At 37.7% G+C, this 19,199-nt stretch overlaps 1 protein-coding gene across 5 annotated transcripts in view; it reads right to left on the reverse strand.

Annotated features, from left to right (window-relative positions):
• Nucleotides 1-8: 8 nt before the first annotated feature.
• Nucleotides 9-19,199, reverse strand: part of LOC126095234 (zinc finger protein 761-like) — a 171,309-nt gene continuing 152,118 nt past the window's right edge. For all 5 annotated transcript variants that reach the window (XM_049909979.1, XM_049909980.1, XM_049909982.1 and 2 more), the window contains 2 exons: nucleotides 17,359-17,671; nucleotides 9-4,067 (listed from right to left, as the gene is read on the reverse strand). In XM_049909979.1, the coding sequence (XP_049765936.1) occupies nucleotides 3,639-4,067; nucleotides 17,359-17,671 (742 nt within the window). In that variant the 3' untranslated portion in view covers nucleotides 9-3,638. The remainder of the gene's footprint in view (nucleotides 4,068-17,358; nucleotides 17,672-19,199) is intronic.

Consider the following 19,199-nt stretch of genomic DNA (forward strand, 5'->3'; position numbering starts at 1 on the left):
AATGAGCTGATGTCCTCCCAAATATGCTTCCTGTATGCTAATCACGGAGCAGCCTAACAGCATGTTCATTACAATATTCAGGTTTCACTTACATACAACACAGCTATCATATGTATAATTTCTGTTTCTTTGCTACAGTGTCTTCCCAGCATCTGAATTGTATTAGCTTTCAGAGAAAATTTATACCTAATTTTCAACATCTTACTCATTGTCGTGGGCAATGTCACAGCCAAGGTATTTCAAGAGTTTAACCTGTGGTAATATCCCACTGTTGACACTGATATGCAATTGAATAATTTTTCTATGAGAAATGCAATGAACTTCATTTATATCACTTAGGTATATTGAGTATTAAATGAAAAAACATTGAGTATTAAATGAAAAGATGTTTCCATGTTTTCATCTGAAAGTTGTCAGCAACAAAGAAGATATTTAATGTCTTCTGCCAACTTCATTGGAATCTCAAGGTTGTTCTGCTTTCCTTACTTAGCTAATATTGTTAATGGGTTACATGAACAACACTGATGATAGAGTGCATCCTTGGCTGACACCTCATTTTATTACTGTCAGTTTATTGAACTTCATTAATCCAGCAGTATGTCAGAACAAAAATTTTATAGCTCCTTTTATATTGACTGTAAAGCTATTGCCAAAAACATTCCCTAGATTGTTTACTTACAATCCTATCAAATGGTTTCATATAATCCATAAATGCAATGTGTGCAATTCTCAGCAGTTCTGATTTACCTGTCTGCAGAATACATCAACGCATGACCAGCCTTTGCCAAATAAATTTTGATCTCTTCATCGTGGCTATTGCAACATGTAAACTGTCAGAACACATATCAAAATATTCAGACAGGCAACACAGTATCATGGAAGTTCTAACAATGAGCATACAATACATTCTTGGAAGAATGTGAAGGCAGCTATTGTAAAAAGAAACTACTGTTGTATTCTTAAGTAACGAGTTGTTCTATTAGTTACTTGAGATGTATTTGCATGTCTTTGAATACAATATTTCTTGTAAGAGAATTATGTGCTCTCGCCAGCAATTCAGCTCTGAAGCCATCAACATACTGTCAACAATACATACACCAAAGACTTTTCCCCTAATTGACGTCGAGGATGTTTAATGCATACAAAAAATTTACCTTCTGTGAAAATTGACAGACAAATAATTTTTATTTTTTCCTATGTAAATTACCCTTTGATAAATACCTCTCGACTACTTTTAAAAGTTTTACTGGAGAAACTTTAAAAGGATCTTGTACACCAAGTGCAACAAAAGAATTAATTTGAAAAGAGCTACTTCCGCTTTCCTTAGAATATTTTGAATTAAGAAAATTATTCCTACCTGCTAACTGGATTTGAAATCACCTCTATGTTTCATAGTTAACATAACTCATGAATATGTTTCAACATGCAAAATGCATTCATTTAAGTTATGAACTTTGAATATCAACATTATAGTTCACTTGGAGACACAGTGAGAAATACGATTGTATATCACTTTCTATGTGTCACTTTTCAGGAATAGAATGCTGGTATTCATTTGCCATATAATAAATAAAAATATGTATTCACTGCCACTGTTGTAAACCTGTATACATTCCTATTACAGGTTCTGGTATTTACTATTTACATTAAAGGAATACTTCACATTACTGTATAGGCTAATACAGTATTATTTTTATATTTCTTTTATTAACAAGTGGAAAATACTGAATCCACTGTTTCAAGGGGAAAAAAGTTATAAAAGAGATGTATTATTCAATTTCCTTCCGTTGAAAGGTATATTTTACACTTATACCTCAAGTTCCAATGAAGATAATGGACTTAAATGAATATTACAGAGAACCATTAAAGATGTTTCTTATAATTAATAGTACATATTGTATCCCTTATGGACTCGGCAAGGTGTATTTAATTTCCTGAAATCTGATCCTTGCAACTTGCTGTCTATAGTGTTTGCAGTATAACAAGTTGGTACAAAGGGCTTCCTTATAGAATTTATAGACTGTGATTGCTAAAAAAATATAGAATAGATTGAACTGTGATAGTAAATATCAATTTTAAATATTTGGGTAGGTCTCATGATATTTATTATGAAGAAAACTTTTTACATAGAGATTGTGGAAGTGTAATAACAACAAAATAATAAAGAATAGATTAGCATGTAAGTGCATAGAGTCTTACACAAGGCATCTGATTCATTGTAGATAAATGGCCACAACCTTTCAGAGCAATAATTCCTGTAATAATGCCATTTTGCTATCGACTAAAATAATTACAGAATATTGCTAATTGATTGCAGTACAAATGACAAAAATGTAGCAATCAATATACAGTATTATGTATTTCAAGCAGTTTTTCCTCAGTTCTATTTTCATGCAGTGTACATTTTCTTGAACATTCAAATTTCTGAATATTCAATTTAGTGACCGGCATAGAAGCATTACTACCTTTGCTGTTAAACTTCTACAAAGACGTAACATATAAGTGAAATATGGGTGGAAGAAAATTCTGCACTCAGAAGCTGAATTGTTTATTCTGCTTGTAATGATGTTAATACCTTTTTTTAGTTGAATGACAATGTGTGGTCGCAAAGTTTCACGAGTTGTAACTTGTTTTTGTTGTTTACTTCCTGTTTTAAATGAAGTATGTTGTTTGCTTTGTACAAATTTTAGTATATTTTAAATAAAGCAGTATCAAAAAATATCTTAACCAGTTACTTTAAACTTGTAATAATTTCCTCATGGTTGAACTGTGGTCTAAATGTAACAAAAATTGTTAGCTTTCCAGTGTGCTCCAGGTAGGAGCTCACACTTTGCTAAGTTAGATGTAAAGGTAACTGCTCCTGCTGATGCTTACACCGACAATTTCCACATAACTATAGTACTTGTTGATCCAGTGCATGTGTGGTTCACAGCTGTCCACTTTCCACTATTCCATCTCTGGTGGTTTTATGTATGTTTGCATACAGTGAATCATCATTTGTTCCCTCAGACAGTCCAAAATCACAGGGTCCAGCAAGGTCACATGGCACTTTCCCACTGTAGTTGGCACATAAGGCAGATATCTTCAAAGTTTGTTCTTCCTTTAAGCTTTCACTAATTGTCTACAACATAACCTAGGTTCCTGCCAGCCATCTGGCCACAATGTACCATTATTCTTCCAGTTTTTCCTTAATTTATCATTTCTTTCCCTTATCTTTCTCTCTCTTATCATTTAATTTTTTTCTCACTGGCTACCATTCTTCCTGCACTCAGTTTCCAGATCTTACTGGTTTATTTCTGATGTATTTCCACTCATCTCTGATTTGCTTCCTCACCATTGGACCATTTCAAAGTCCTCAGGTTTTCAAATCTCATCTGACAACAACCCATTTCTCATGTGGTAAGTCTTTCTTGAACTAGGGTCCTGAATGTCTTTTCTTGTATCCTTGTGAATAAACAGTTTGTTTTCCTCCTATCCCTTCCTCCTATGTTCCAGGAGGGCACCTGGTTCTGAAAGCTGGCAACTTAATGCTTTTCTGCATGATTGCAACAGCTGCTCATTGGTAAATAATTTTTTTTCTGCCCAATTAATGTCAGAGAGCATTGTATGCCTCAATTTACTGGAAATATGGAACGAAGTCATTCAGTACCTAAGCTTGAGTTCTGATCTGTATCAACAACAACAATTACTGTAGGCGCAACATTGTTTTTTTCAGTCTCTATTCCCGAAAGTGCTACAAAGTTACTTGTAAGGTAACCACCACCTTGCACTTCAACACGAATACCTCTGCCTTCAACATCTGATAATGTACCTGGTCTTGGGCTGTTGTGATAGACCAGCTGCAGAGTTGGTGGTTCAGTTTCGATATGGCCAGTATCTTCTGATACTTCTGTGCCCACAAGAAGTTTTATTTGTTCTCCCTTATTTCTGTTGCATTGTACCAGAAACACCCTCTCACTCACAGGATTTGTTTCATATTGCACTTCCTTCTCATGCACAGATGACTCTTCTCCATCACTTAACCGTTTAACTGCAAGCTCACTATCTTTATTTCCAGCATCTGTAGTCTGTAACAAAGCACAAAAAAATCTTGACATTTTTCAATAATACAGCTCTAAACCAATAAACAGTAGTTTTAGAGATTAAAAAATGTCTTTAGATCACTTATGAAAATAATTACAGAAATGAATGTTGAAATAGTTTCTTCAGTTTTCAGTGACATATTAGTTTTCTTCATGTGTATTAAAATCAGCAGAAATCAACAGAAATCATGACACTCATGCATTAGACTTAAAGAAATGCAACATTAGTAAATCATTTATTTATGTTGTTGTGTAAACACCATCATGAAACAGGAAATTCACGAATATGAAGCAAGTCATGGTATGCAGGATGCCGCAGATATGTTGTGACAAACTTCGAGTGTTGTAGAGGTTGTCTTGGGGAAAAAACTGAGTATAGTTACCCGTGTCCAGAAATGTCATCCACTGATGTTACAGAGCGTCAACGTTATACATGCTGGCACCTGCCATTAGGCCACCCCTTAGGCCGCAAACATGAATTTTTACCCTGACAGACTATAGGTGGAACACCTCGCAACATTGTTTGTCACTCAGTTATTTTGACTGACTGTCACAATCACCAGTGGAGACGATTGAGCTAGCTGCTGTGTAGAAAGGCCTTGTCTCTTATGAATGCGATCCCCTGCTGCCTCAGTGGATGACAATTTCCGACACAGCTTTTCACTCTCTAAATTCTCCCTTGTTTTTTGGTACAGATGAGGAAAATAACCTCCACTTGGCAATTTGTAAGGTGCTCAAATTTGCCCGATTTGTCATCTACATCAATGTTTGACATCCCAGTAGTGTCTAATCTCTACATTGGGAGTGATAAATTGAGTGATGCTGCTGCCACTACAACTGAAAGTGCTAGCTGGAATTGAAGCACGAAACAAACTGTATGCTGGGAGTACAGACCATGAGATAATTAATATGTCTTTACTATCAGATGTTTTGGAGAATAATGCATGTTGCAAACAATGTGGAAAATGTGATGTTTCACTAAAAAAAAAAAAAACTTACATGTAGGACTTGCTTGTGAGGTAGAGTTCAGACAGATTGCTATTCACCATAAAGATGAGACAATGAGTTGCTGCCTGGCACAACAAAAAGATTGTTACACAATGAACTTTCAGATAAAGCCTTCTTCAGAAAAGAAATGAAAACAGACACATGCTCACAAAAGCAGCCTGAACGACCACAGGTAATGCCAGATATTAGTATACAGTGGGCATGACCAGTACAAATCATGCGAGGCTCCATCCCTTGATTTCACACTCGCAAATACCTCAGCGTCATCCTGGACCAACACTTAACATGGCAGTTACATATCAGCGAGGTAATGGATAAAGTGCTAGGAAGACTGCACTTAATTTATCCCTCACCGAGCCACATTACAATGCTACCCTCACAATGCAACGTCAAACTGTACCAAGCACTTATGAGATGAGTGCTTGAGTACCGAGCCACATTACAATGCTACCCTCACAATGCAACGTCAAACTGTACCAAGCACTTATGAGATGAGTGCTTGAGTACAGCACTGTGGTGTGGTGAAGCACCGCTGTAATTACAGTGAAGATGCTGCACACATGAAGAACACAGTCCTTAGATTTCCTCTGCAACATTTCCAACAAAGAGAATTAATTAACTGCTGTAATCTTGAATTTCTGAGACAGATGCTGGCAGTATGTAAGATGATTCTACAAGGCCATGTAAGAATCGTACAACTGTCTTGTCCATGGACTGGGGAACCCAGTTCACTGGCAGTGAACCACACAATGGCTGGACCTGCTGCATAACCAGTCACACCACGTAGCAATGGGAAGGAAACCAGTAAGTGAAAACAAGATGATGAGAGGCACCGAGAGGTTACACAACATCAATCTGAGTCTGATAGATGAACAGCAGGCAATGATTAACCTGCAACACAGATAAGGCAGAAACCCTCATAAAAGCCATGAGCATTAGCATCAGTGGGCACAATATTCACCGAAATACTGGAACAACATCATTAGAAAGGCCATCAAAATACATAGAGACTGTGGCTATAGTCTCAGCAAGGCTTGAGAACCAACACTAAGTCTAATTACGGAGAAGGCATTCAGAGAAAACAACAAGGTGACATCTGGGGTGGATGGAGTGCCTACGTCCACACTGATGCAGCCTGGATGTTTTACCAGGGATTGCTGGCAACAGTCTTCAATGCAAACCTCTCTTTGGTCAACAACACATTGCTGGGTGAGGGGCTGTAAGTCAGTCAAACATGCACCTCCCAAGAGGTCAGTTTGCTAGTGCACATGACAATGATGACATGCATGACTGCCATAATACTGTGTCCTTTGGATGCTAAAAACTGGCAGTACACTCTTTGGCTATTCTGTCAACTAGTGCATAAGGAGAAACTGAAGAACCACATTATGATAAGTACATCATGATTGGCAACAGTGTGGCAGATTTAAAGTTGAAGCAATTGACAGACACCCAGCAACACAGTGGGAGTTGTGCAACAACACACAATTAGTGCAGCAAACTGATGCTATGGCAAGATAGTGTAGACATTGTTAATAAATCAACCTGGTACAAAATTCATCAATTTTGCATGTTTATCTACATATATCAACCAATTTCTGGATTTTTTATTTGCATAAGACAGTGTCCAAGTGTCTAATACATTCAATTCTAAATTCTAGATTCTAATATTTTCATGTCAGTTATTCATTATCCTCAACTGATTGTATCAAAACAAGTATATAAATTGCTTATTTTCAAATTATTGTGAGTGCCGCATAAAATTTGTACTATAATGTCTGTTACAAACTACTTTTGCACCTTCTCCAAATTTTTGCTGATTTATTCTTGTTTAGACAATCATTCTTGTATAATTTCAGTATATAACTATGTGAATTATTGAGAATTTTTGTAAGTCTACAATTTTTCCATTACATAGCCTGCTTAACAGTAAATTGATGGCTGTGAGCCACCAATTTGTAATCTATACACTTTGACAATAATGTGTTGTTCAGAAAATCATTTTTCCATTAACTGCAATGGGTTCATGTGTGGTTAGTGTAATACATCCACATTTTTCAGTCACTGATCAATTTCTTCTACGGGAGTGATAGTTAGTTCACACCGCAAAGTAAACGTAACTCATATGAAGTCAACTGCTTTGGCAAAATATTGTGTTTGCACATATTATAACTTTTGTACTGCATTCTAGTAACTTTTATACTGCATTTCATCTAGTTTCCTCTTCAAGAGTAGTGTATATTTTCACGAAATTCTGCTCTTTATGATTTTTTTATGCATGTCTGTTAGTGAGCATAACCTTGACAACATAAAAGTTCCCAATGCAAACTTTCAAATATCTTTAAGGGATCAGTTACTTTTATCCCAGGTTTTTCTCTCAGTACATAACAAACCACCTCCTTTGTTCTTGCAGCTTTAGTTCTTAAAGCAAATTAGTGATCCTTGTAGTATGACAGATCCATAAATTACAAAAGAATCGGCAAGGTTAACTCTGAGTTAAACCTTAGTTGGTTACTGTTGAGAAATACATGGCACCATACACAATTTAGCCATACACAATTGAGCTAGTGGGGTACCATGCTGTGATGCTTATCGCAGGAAAGCAAATGCAAACAGATAGTGTCTGTCAATCATTGGCAGTTCAAATGAATAGTGAATAATGGTAACCCTTTGGAAGTGGTCGGAAGAGATAAGAAGGATCACCTTGTGCACTTCATGTGTCTGTCTGGAGAATTCATTCAACACATTGAAGCGGTTGTTCCTGCAGCCACATGGAGAGCAATGAGCTACCAGTTGCAGATTGTGGTGAATGTTGGAACAAATGATGCCTTGTGCCTGTGCTCCAAAGTCATACTTTGACCATTCCAGCAAGTGGCAGTCAAGAATGAAATGATCATCTTTGTTCATGGAAATTCTATGTAGTTCTGAAGCTCACAAACTGCAGAATTGTTTCCCAGGTTCTGACTCGAGTGGACTTCAAAGGTTCTGTGAACAGCTAGGCTCTGACTGAGTTGTGCCACATGGTGGAGAACTGTAGGGTTTTTCTAAAAGGATCAGGGATGTACTATACAACAGAGGCTGCGATCCAGGTAGCTGATAGTGGGCCAGGTGCTATTAGATTTATTTATTTTTTATTCTCTTATTTATTATTTTTAGAATAGGCAACTCCAAGTCCAGTTAATGATAGCTGTATGGAACATAGTAGTATTAGTGTAAGACCAAAAGAAATTCCCTTTCACAGATGAGGCTTTTAAAAACAAGTGATCAACTGCCGAAACATCTGTAACAACATCCTAGAGCTTAAAGCACTTGTAAAAGACAGTGTAACTGACACAATACTAAGTACAGAAAGCTGTCTAAAATCGAAACTTGAAGTAGTGATATTTTTGGAGTTAATCTAAGTGTACATCAAAGGAATAAGCTAATGGGAAATGGATGTGGTGTATGCATTGCAGTGTAGACATTAAACTTGAATACATCAAGATATAAATTCAAGCTGCATGTGAAATTGTTTTGCAAGACTCGATATCAAAGTTGGGCATGAACTTATAAGTGGTTCTGTTTACTGACCATGAGACACACCCTCAGACATAACTGACAACTTTTGAGAAAATCTCTGCTCGCTAACCCATATGATCACAAGTTAGCAGACTTTAATCATCCTGCAACTGATTGGGATTGTTACAGATCTGTAAGTGATGGACATGACAAGACATATTGTAAAACAAAGCTAAATGTCTTCTCTGAAATGTATCTAGAACAGATAGCTCAGGAGTCAACTAATGTTGGAAACAGACAAATGACTTCTTTGAGGGAGTCCACACTGAAACCGATGCCAGGTAACTGCAGCAACAATTATTACCACAGTTTAAAGGGCAACTAAACCAATTAGAAAGATTTACCTGTCCATTAATGTACATGAAGAGGCAATATTGACATATCTCAAGAAAGATGTAAAAGTCTTTAGCTCTGGGCATCTGCATGAACAGGAACTGTGGCTGATATATAGAAGGATAATTAACTAAGCAATGGATGGATACAAGTCAAGTAAAAGAGTGGATGATGGGAGGGACTCTACATTGTTTCAGTCTCCGTACAGTAACTTTATTAAACAGCAATTTCTGTGGAACAGGTGTATAACAACACATAAGACCATAGGTAGAAGGATGCCAAATGAAATGTGTTTGGCTATCAGAAGGGTGATGTGTGAAACCTTCAGCGACTATCCTAACAGAAACTTATTGAAAGACTTCTCACAAAATTCAAAGAAATTCTGATAATACGCAAAGGCTCACTCTTTCAGCGGTTCTTATTTTGATATCTTTTGCTTCCCTGTTCACTAAGTCTCTTCATGTACTATATTTTGATTAATTTTTTCTCACTACACTTTCTTCTTTGGTCTATTAATGGTATTGTGTGATTATCTACCCCTGATGTCCTGGGCTCATTTTGTGAGAGAGCAACTGTGTCCTTTGCTGCAGTTATTGTTGCCCCCCCCCCCTTTTTTTTTCTCAACAGTGGTTTACTGTTTGACCTACACTGTCTTGCAGTAGTACGTTCACTCAATTTCTACAATTCTCAATGCTAGTCAGTACTGCAACAGGCATGTCACATATTGCTTGTGACTTCATTTCAGCTCTGTCATAATTACACAAAAATTAATTTAGTGAGCTTGGTACATTTTTGCTGTGACAAGAAATTGATTCCTCGACAGAAGAGAGTGGGACCATAGAGCTTGGCAGTCCCATAAATGTCAGCAAAAGGCTCTTCACGGTGTCTCAATAGCGATGAACAAGCACCTTCTGGGGGGAGGGGGGGGGGGGGGGGGGGCAGTTTTTGTAGCTGGTCTCGTTTCTCAAAATGCCTACTGTGCTTGCACTAATCCATCTACCCCAGGTATAGATGCTGATGGATACCACACCTTTCTGCCGTGGGTGCTTGAGGTGGAACTTGCCTTTGTATGTACATAAAAGAGGAGGCCACATACCAGTGCTTCCCTGGTGTAAGAAAGTTCTCCCTCCAAAATTAAGGACTATCCACTGTCCATTCCAAAGTAACAACCCCACCACCATACACGGCGTGGTTGGAGTTAACTAATGGATAGAGTCTGTTTGCAACCAGTACCAATGTCACAAATTTTAATGAGGCTTTTTGCAAGGTTTGGGTGGGAAGTTTCTCATGCTTTCTCATGTTTTTACACAGACAGGGGAACATATGTATTCATCAGATTGGCAGCAGCATGCACTCTCCCCTCCAAATGGAGCTTGGAAATTCTCAAGAGATCTTTGATTTTATGAGGATATTCACTTCCTAGTTCTTGTCTGCTGCTATTTGGAACCTTCTTACTGTACTTGAAGAAAGCAAGTTTCAGTCAGGCACTAGTGTGATCCATTTTCTGAACAGCTCTCATTTAAATCATTTGTTTATGTCCTTGAATGCTCAGTTACCTGTATTAAATATTTGTCTCACACATCTCGATTTTGCAACCTCCCCAGATGTGGAAGTCGTTTTGATTTTGTTTCCTGCAGTATCCCAATTAAACATGAGGCCAACTGAGTTTAGAGTCACTTTAGTTTGCTACAATTTTCAGAACATTGCTCTGTATTACTGATTGTCAATTGTTCACTTGATTAGATTAAATAAAAGTTGTATTCTCTACCTGTCTTACATCTTGAGATCCCTCAGTCCAAAACTTCCCTATGGTTAGCTGATCCTTAAATAATAAATATAAGCAGCAGTGTGTTTCTGGGAGGTTTGCTTCATTGTGACGAGTTTCCATCATGTGCAGTGGTCAGGCGCTAACAAGGGTCAATCACTAAGTTTTTACAGCAGGAATAGTTGGTGCACACCATACATATCTGGTAGGCATTCCCGTATCTGCCACCTGCAGAGGTGCCCAGATGCAGTTCTTTATATATCGTATCTCATGTAACTGAAAGTTTCTTCTTCTTCTTCTTCTTCTTCTTCTTCTGTTGCTCCTGCTGCTGTTTCTCACTGCACCTCCAATCCAATCTAATCCAAAATATGATGTACACGAAAATTACATTTACCAATTATTTTGTACTGTTCCCATTGCTTTAGCATTAGTGTAGGTTGATAACGTGTGCGCCTAAGTCAGTTACAGGTCAAGTACATTTCTGACGGAAATTTGTAAATAGTACTTCTAGGATACAAATGATAACACAGATACACAGTCTTGGATTTTAGGACTATAGTCGAATCTGAATAAGAGAGAAAACTTTGTAAGCAATAAGACAGTAACCTCTATAAGTGGAAGTCACCTGATTTGGGGTGAATGTGAGGAAAAATATATCTAAACACTTATTTTATCTGGAATTTTAAATATTACACAGCAAGATTGTTTCTATTGTTGAAACACTTTCAATTTTTGAAAAGGTAAACCAAATGTTTGTTTTTGTATGTCATGGGTAAGGTTACGTGTTATGTGGTTTTGATATGTCAGGGGACAGACATGTGAGGTTACCGTTCCTCTGCATGGCAAGAATTTTTAGAGGACAAAGACAAATGGAACAAACAGTGTCTATCTTTGAGGAAAATGTGTTGCATTCTCATTATGTCAAAGAGAAAAATGACAGTACTTCTGCTAAGTGATAAACTTAAAAATTTTGAATGTGTTCAAGGATGAGAAGTCATAAAGTGAGATTCTGTGTGTGTTTGGCACACCTTAGTCCATATTTTATAAGACCATAAAAGACAAAAATAAGATAATATCTCGGTGCTCTGAGGGACATAAACGTATTAAGAGAAACAAAACTATTGACTATGTTTGTAAGGAAGTGGAGGGGGAAAGTCCTTTTAGACAGCTATCATCCAGATGAAACTTCCAATGTGGACATGACTGGTTTGTTTTTCAAGTTCCTTCAGGATAAAACATTTATGATCAAAGAAGCAGTGCAGCACAGATATAAACAAAGTGAGAGGTACCTCACTATTCTTCTCTGTGCAAACATGACTGGAAAGGACAAACTGCCTCTTTTCGTTATCAGAAACTGTGCTGGCTGGACACACGATACAGGGACTGCACACACGCAGATGGCCTGGGATAAGAGATCATGTTGGGTGGAGTGGGATGAGTAGAGAGAGAGAGAGAGAGAGAGAGAGAGAGAGAGAGAGAGAGAGAGAGAGAGAGGTGGATAGCAGAAGGAAGGGTTGGGGAGAGGAGGAAGGAGAGATTAGTGGAGAGGCAGCATGTACAGGGGCACCAGACCAATGACTTTCTGCAGTGTACAATGGAGATGATGTGGAGATGTGTCTTAGGAGGGGGTGACAAGGCAGAGGAAGAGGAAACTGTTAGGTAGAGGATGCAGGAACAGTTGGTCAGAAGAGACAGAGTCCAGGAGGATTACGATTGCAAATGCTGTGTAGCAAGGAAAACTCCCACCCACACAGTCCAGAAAAGGTTGTGCTGGGAGAAGATGCAGATAGCAAGGGTTGTGAAGCACACACTGAACTTGAGCATATTGTGCTCAGCAGTGTGTTCCACCACTGGGTGATGAACTCTGTTCTTGGCCACAGCTGTGCAGTGCCCATTCATTCTAGTGGACAGGTGGTTGTTGGTCATGCCCAAATAAAATTTTGTACAGAAATTGCAGCAGAACTGCTATATGACATGGCTGCTTTCATAGATGTCCCTACCTCTGATGGCATGGGATAAGCTTCTGACAGGTTTGGAGTAGGGTGAGTTGGGTGGGTGAACAGGCATGTCTCACACCTGGGTCTTCCAAAGGGATATGACCCTGGGGCAAGCAGGTCAGACTGTAACTGGCTTAGGGAGAGAACACAGTATTGTGTACATGGGATGAGCAATGGATACCACTTTAAGATAGGTGGGATCATGTCCCTTATTTCTTGGCATGATGATAAATGATTAGCCCTAGCAAAGGGTATGGTTCAGTTACTCCTGTCTGGGATGGAACTGAGTGATGAGGGGGCACTCTTTTGCAGCTGATACCTGGGGCCAGGAGGAGGATTAAGGCTGTGTGAGGACATGGCATGGGAGATCAGTTTGTGGACTAGGTTTGATGTATAGCACCTCCCTGTGAAGGCCTCTGTGAAACCTTCAGGACACTGGGAAAGGGATTTCTCATCACTGCATATACACTATATATCCATGATTTTGTGTGTGTGTGTGTGTGTGGAAGGGATTACAGCTGTCAAAACGCATGTAGTGGTAGTGGTGGTTAGTGGGCTTAATATGGACTGAGGTGTCAATGAAGCCATCCAAGAGGTGGAAGTCGACATCCAGGTAAGTGGCATGTTGTGATCAGGAGTAGCAGGTGAAGTGGATGGGAGAGAAGGTGTTGAGGTTGAAGAGGAATGAAGATAGGGTGTCTTGGCCCTGAATCCAGATCATTAGGATATCATCAATGAAACTGAATCAGGAAAGTGCACTGCACTAATACATCGGCTCTGGTGTGTTGCATGCCTAGCCTATGCACCTGCTGCCTGTCCACCTGCCGTCCATCCACTTGCTGTCCCTTCCTCCTGTCCACAACAGTGCCTGTTGATGACTAAACACTTCAACTATTTGATGAGTGGTCTTCTTTACTCCTACCATTTCATTTTGACCTAGTCTTCAATAGGTAAGTTTGCTACACCTATTTTCACATCAGTTTAATGTAGTATATTGGTATCCCATTTAATATGAGACTGGGAAAACAGCAACAATTTTCCATCTCTGACTACATGTGCCTGATGGCAAACCATTACCTATGTTGTCAAGGTACAATATAGTATTACTGATGCTAGCACAACATACCTTATCGTCCAAAAAGCACAGACACAACCTGGCATGATCCACAACTCTTGAAAAACATCCAAGAGCACTTATTGCTCAATCACAAAATCTGTGCACTCAAAATGTACATGTTGTACTGAATCCAATTAACAGTACACTGTTCACTGAAACACTCCTGACTGATAAGCTCAGTGGCAAAAGGATTCATGTACTATGCTACTATATACTTAGTCTTCTGTTAAAACATTCAATCTCTTTTCACTTATTTTGCTGTAACATAATCAGTTTGATAGTTTTTCAGTTTCATTGTTTTTGTTTTTACAGTGGGAGATTTGCAGGACCTCCCGTTATATTATCTTCAATGCTAAGCTTAATGTATGTAACTGTATTTATAATTCTGAAACTCTGAAACACTTTCACTAAGAATTGTGCCACCATCACAATACACTGTACAGAAGGTTACATATTTTTGCTTCAATAAGTGATTAACAATTTCATTACATTAAGTATATTTAACAAATGCAATAAAATGTGTGTGTTTTTTGTCCATTTCATGTACCACAAGGAGCCTTGTTGGGACTCCTGGTACTGTTTGCTGACATTGAGATGCTGGACCAACTTGCAGCCAAGCCAACAGCCATGCAGCACAACAAGATGCTTCTAGTCATGTTAAGATGGTTGTTAATTATTATAAAAATGAAAACACATATTTTTTGCAAAAGTGTTGTAAGCGTTACGTTCCATACATCTTTACTCATGTTTGATTGCACTTATAGTATGTGTTAATTAATATACCATCTTATTATGTGGCAACAGCATGTATATTGCTAACATACAATAAAATGTTATGAGGTGTTAAATATTATTCAGTGGTCTTGTGTTGCATTATTACTGAAGACCCTTTTATTACAAATGAATGATAATTATTTAATGGAAGAAATATGATTTTCAAATAAATAGATCAGAATTAAAATTGAAGCCTAAATACGATGGCTAAATGTGTGTGAAATCTTATGGGACTTAACTGCTAAGGTCATCAGTCCCTAAGCTTACACACTACTTAACCTAAATTATCCTAAGGACAAACACACACACACCCAAGCCCGAGGGAGGACTCTAACCTCTGCCAGGACCAGCCGCACAGTCCATGACTGCAGCGCCTTAGACCGCTCAGCTAACCCCGTGCGGAAAATACAATGGCTAAATACTGTTATCAAATAATCTCTGGTTTTGCTGAAATTTTGACTATTGATTTATGTGGAAAAATATTTAATGTGATCTGAGTTACAATGATTATGATATATCACACTGCCAGAAGTAGGACATTTAGTTATCAGTAGCTAATTGGAGGAGAAGCATAGCTGAAAGTGGAAAAAATAGTTTGGAACATCATGGATCACTGTAAGTCATGACACAGCAGATAATGAATGTCTCTGAATCTCTTGGCAACGCAGTCCTTGACTCCATGGATATTTTATGTGAATTTGATGATTTGTTTTTAAATCACCAGATATCAACATTTATAGTGCCCTTATTTGAGAGAAGCTTATCAATTCAATCATGCAGCATGATAATATCTTCACAATAATTTTGCTACGCTCATCCTTGAAAGAGGCAAAATAAAACATGAAACTATAATACATGCAAGACACTACACTTAGCAAGACCAAAAAAAAAAAAATTACCAATAGAATTATTGCAGTATATTGTGGGTCATATACTCATGCGGAAAAAGTATTTGGGCCAACTGTGGTAGCACAGCCCCAACAGGGTCATGCTGGTCTAGAGCGATTTATGCCACTCTCGTATTAAATTTTCTAATTTTCTGAATGGATTAATTTTCAGCTTCTTTAAGAAGAGTTAGGGAAAATCAAAGCTAAATGTATAGTATACTAATTTAATTTAATTGTTCACAGGTGCAAACAGTCTACCCACCAACTATAATAATAATAATGTGAAGGCTTTGATGACAAGAGAAACATAAATGGGATGGCTGATGGAAGATCCTAAGAAAATTAAGAACAAAGGAAGAAAAAACTCATTCCTTTCATTGACAATTGCTCTGCCCACTTGGATGTACCAACACACAAAATGTTACAGTCCTTTTTCCACCTGCCAATTCCATCAGTATGTTCCAACAACTGGATCAGAGTTCATATGCATGTTTAAGCATTATTACAAATCAATTGTCAAACAGATTCTGATTGGCCTGGAAAAGGGTCCTGCACTTCAAACATATTAACAAGAATAATACAAACACACATTTAGAACAAGACTGAAGCCAATATAGTTGAAGATCAATTTGGCTTTCTAGCAGGTAAGAGCATGGCAGAAGCTACCCTAAGCCTTTGCAGTATAACTGGAGAAAGCTTGAGGCTTAAAAAAGAAATCATTAAACTAGACTATATATACAGGAGAATAATTAAAGAAATTTACAGACAAACAGTGATAGTAAAGATAATAAATAGAAAAAAGTTTGATTTCTTAATGGTGTTAGACAAGGTTGCAATCTTGTCACCATTCCTATTTAACACCTACATATAGAAGTAAGGAATGACTGCAAAGAATACTGTATGGATAACAGAATAAATAAAGAATGAACACAGATGCTAAGATTTGTGGATGACATAGCTGTAGCAGCTCAAGATGAAAGAAATCTTCAAAGGATCTTGGAAGTTGTGGATACAGTACTAAGAGATGATACAAAATGGAAATTAACTCAAAAAACTCAGAAATACTTTTTTGTGTGCACCAAGGCACCAGAAGAAGTAATTTTGAAATTACAGGAAGTAAAACAAGTCAGGGTCATAAAAATGTTTAGGAAGTAAGAGAAACAAAGATGGAACAAAGAATTAGAGAAGTAAAAACAATATTCACGAATAAAAGAAAAATGTTTTGATCAAACAACATTGATGTGAGGAAAAAGGTGGTCAGAGCTGCATTTGGAGTGTAGTACTTCATGGCTGTGAAACATGGACAACATGCAAAAATGAAACAAAATCTCTTGAAGCTTTTTAATTATTGTGCTGGAGATACCTGTTAAAGATGAAGTGGAAAGAGAAAACCACCAACCAGGCAGTTCTTCAGAGAACTGGCAAAGGAATGTCATTTATGAGAACAAGAGTGTGAAGAAGATACAAGTGGATTGGTCACATGACAGAACAAAAGCCTTTTATTGTAAATGTTCTAGAAGGTACACAGAGAGTTAGGCCAAGGAAGATAGTGATTGGTATTTTTACAACAGGCCAGGCATAATGCAGAAGTCTCTAATCAAGCAAAACATGAAGAAGTTAGATCATAATAGATCCAGATTGAGAGCTAACAAACAACTGAATGACAACAAGAAAGACGAAATAAAAAACATATTACTGAACTTCCAACTGAAGCAGGTGGTTTAAAGTAGACTTCTGAAAGCTCAAGAAACATTGTACCAAAATGTATTTCAATGAATATCTTGTATGGCAAAGCTAATACATTAATAGGATATAGATTATGTTTATGTTGTTCTACCTTTTCAATGATGGTCTCCCTGACTGTACTGACATATGAGTGATCTGCTGTCTCAGGCAGCACAAAGCATTCAGCACGAGCATTCTTGTTTGCCTTTGATGCAGTATTAAGCTTCCGATATTTACTCATTGTGCTTTGAGTTCTCTCACGATGTGACTCTTTCTCGCGCAACTCCTTCACTGTTATTTTTCTTCCTAGTTTCTCAGACAACTTCTCAAGATACTGCTGGCTCACTTCCTCACCCCTCCCAACCCATTCAGGATCTGGAACAGCTGGCAGTACGCCTTTCTGCTGCAGCTGCTGTCTCTTGTACCTATAAATAAAGCACATGTGCAAAGATGTAAATTAAAGAATTAAAAAGTACACAGTTTAGTAAATTAATTTGTTTCATAAATAGCGAATGGAGAACAAAATACAAAAAATGAACATAAAGTGGTAGTGCTCAGAGGGAGATTCTGTTTTGTGCTGAGGAAGGTGAATATTGAGAAATGAAAACATGATACTGGACAGAGGCAACTCCTGTGCTTATCTTGTCTTGTTCTGGACATACATTCATCATTCATTATAGTTCCAGTCTTTACACCGATGCCAGTGGCTGAGCAATTGCCAGTGGCTGAGCAGTTAGGCTGTACCTGATCTAAGCAAACATGGCTTAAGTTGAGAATGTTTTTGGTAATCCATCGCCTAAATTATCATCAAATGTTGAGTTAAAAGTATGACTCAGGACACAGTCTAATGCAAAATTTGAATCTACTTTCCATGAAATAGACATCATGGTGTAACCTAATCATGCCAAGTATGGGACGAGGGCTTTGGCCGAAAGCTAAGTACGTTACACTATTTTTATTGTCTCTCTCTGCAACTCAATGTGTCATATTTATTATGAGTAACAATCTATCCTTTTCATAATACTGAAAATATCATTAATTCATTCATATCCGCTGATACAATCTAGGAACAGAAACTTCAGGGATGTGGAACAAGTCACAGCATACATTAAAATAACACAAGCAAATCATAGAGACTAAATCTGTGTACAGTATTAACAACCAACTCTCAGTGTACTGCTCAATGTTAGTCACACTTATATCAGCTAAAATTTCATCAAGTGTATTACAAAGAAAGTGGCTGCTTTTAAAAAAGCTGCTGCCTCCTTAGTTCTATTAAATATCCTCTGTTTATTTCATATTGGTAAGTTAATATTTTATTTTAGTTTCCTTCAACACAATCAATTTTTTTTCAAAAGCCTGTTACTTCCCTGCCTCTCAGGCTCAAGACGTTGTGCCTGGTAGTCTTGTCATGCCTCTATCTAGGCCTTACAAGCCCTGCCATGTAGCACTCTTCTCTCCCTCCACCAGTATCCAGCTGTCTCTTACTCTTCCCTGCTTCATCCAGATTGCTGCTTTCATTCAACTTAACAGCTGCATTATGGTTTGAGCTGTCAGAGATGGCTGTTGTGTGTGCATGAGGTGTTCTTGCTTGTGTGAATGAATGTGTGTGTTTCCTTTTCATAAGAAGGCTTTGGTCAAAAGCTAAATGTGTAACAATCTTTTTGCTGCGCCTATGTACAACTCAAACTGCCATCTTTATGGGGAGTAGCAATCTATCCTTCTCCTTACAGTGTTGGTATTCTTACTAATGCAATAATGTTCTGCCAAACATGGCAAAAAAGTGTTTCATATAGCTAATGCAATGTTTTTTCAAGAACTCATGGTTGAATCAATTAAAATGATAACTTTAACCCAAAAGATAATTGAAAAATATGCAACTTAACATGTTATTATTAATGATTTTTTGAGTATTTCCTCAAAAAATTCTATAACAAAGGATAGTAGAAGCAA

This window comes from Schistocerca cancellata, chromosome 8 (assembly GCF_023864275.1).
Source record: "Schistocerca cancellata isolate TAMUIC-IGC-003103 chromosome 8, iqSchCanc2.1, whole genome shotgun sequence".
Lineage (NCBI taxonomy): Eukaryota > Metazoa > Arthropoda > Insecta > Orthoptera > Acrididae > Schistocerca > Schistocerca cancellata.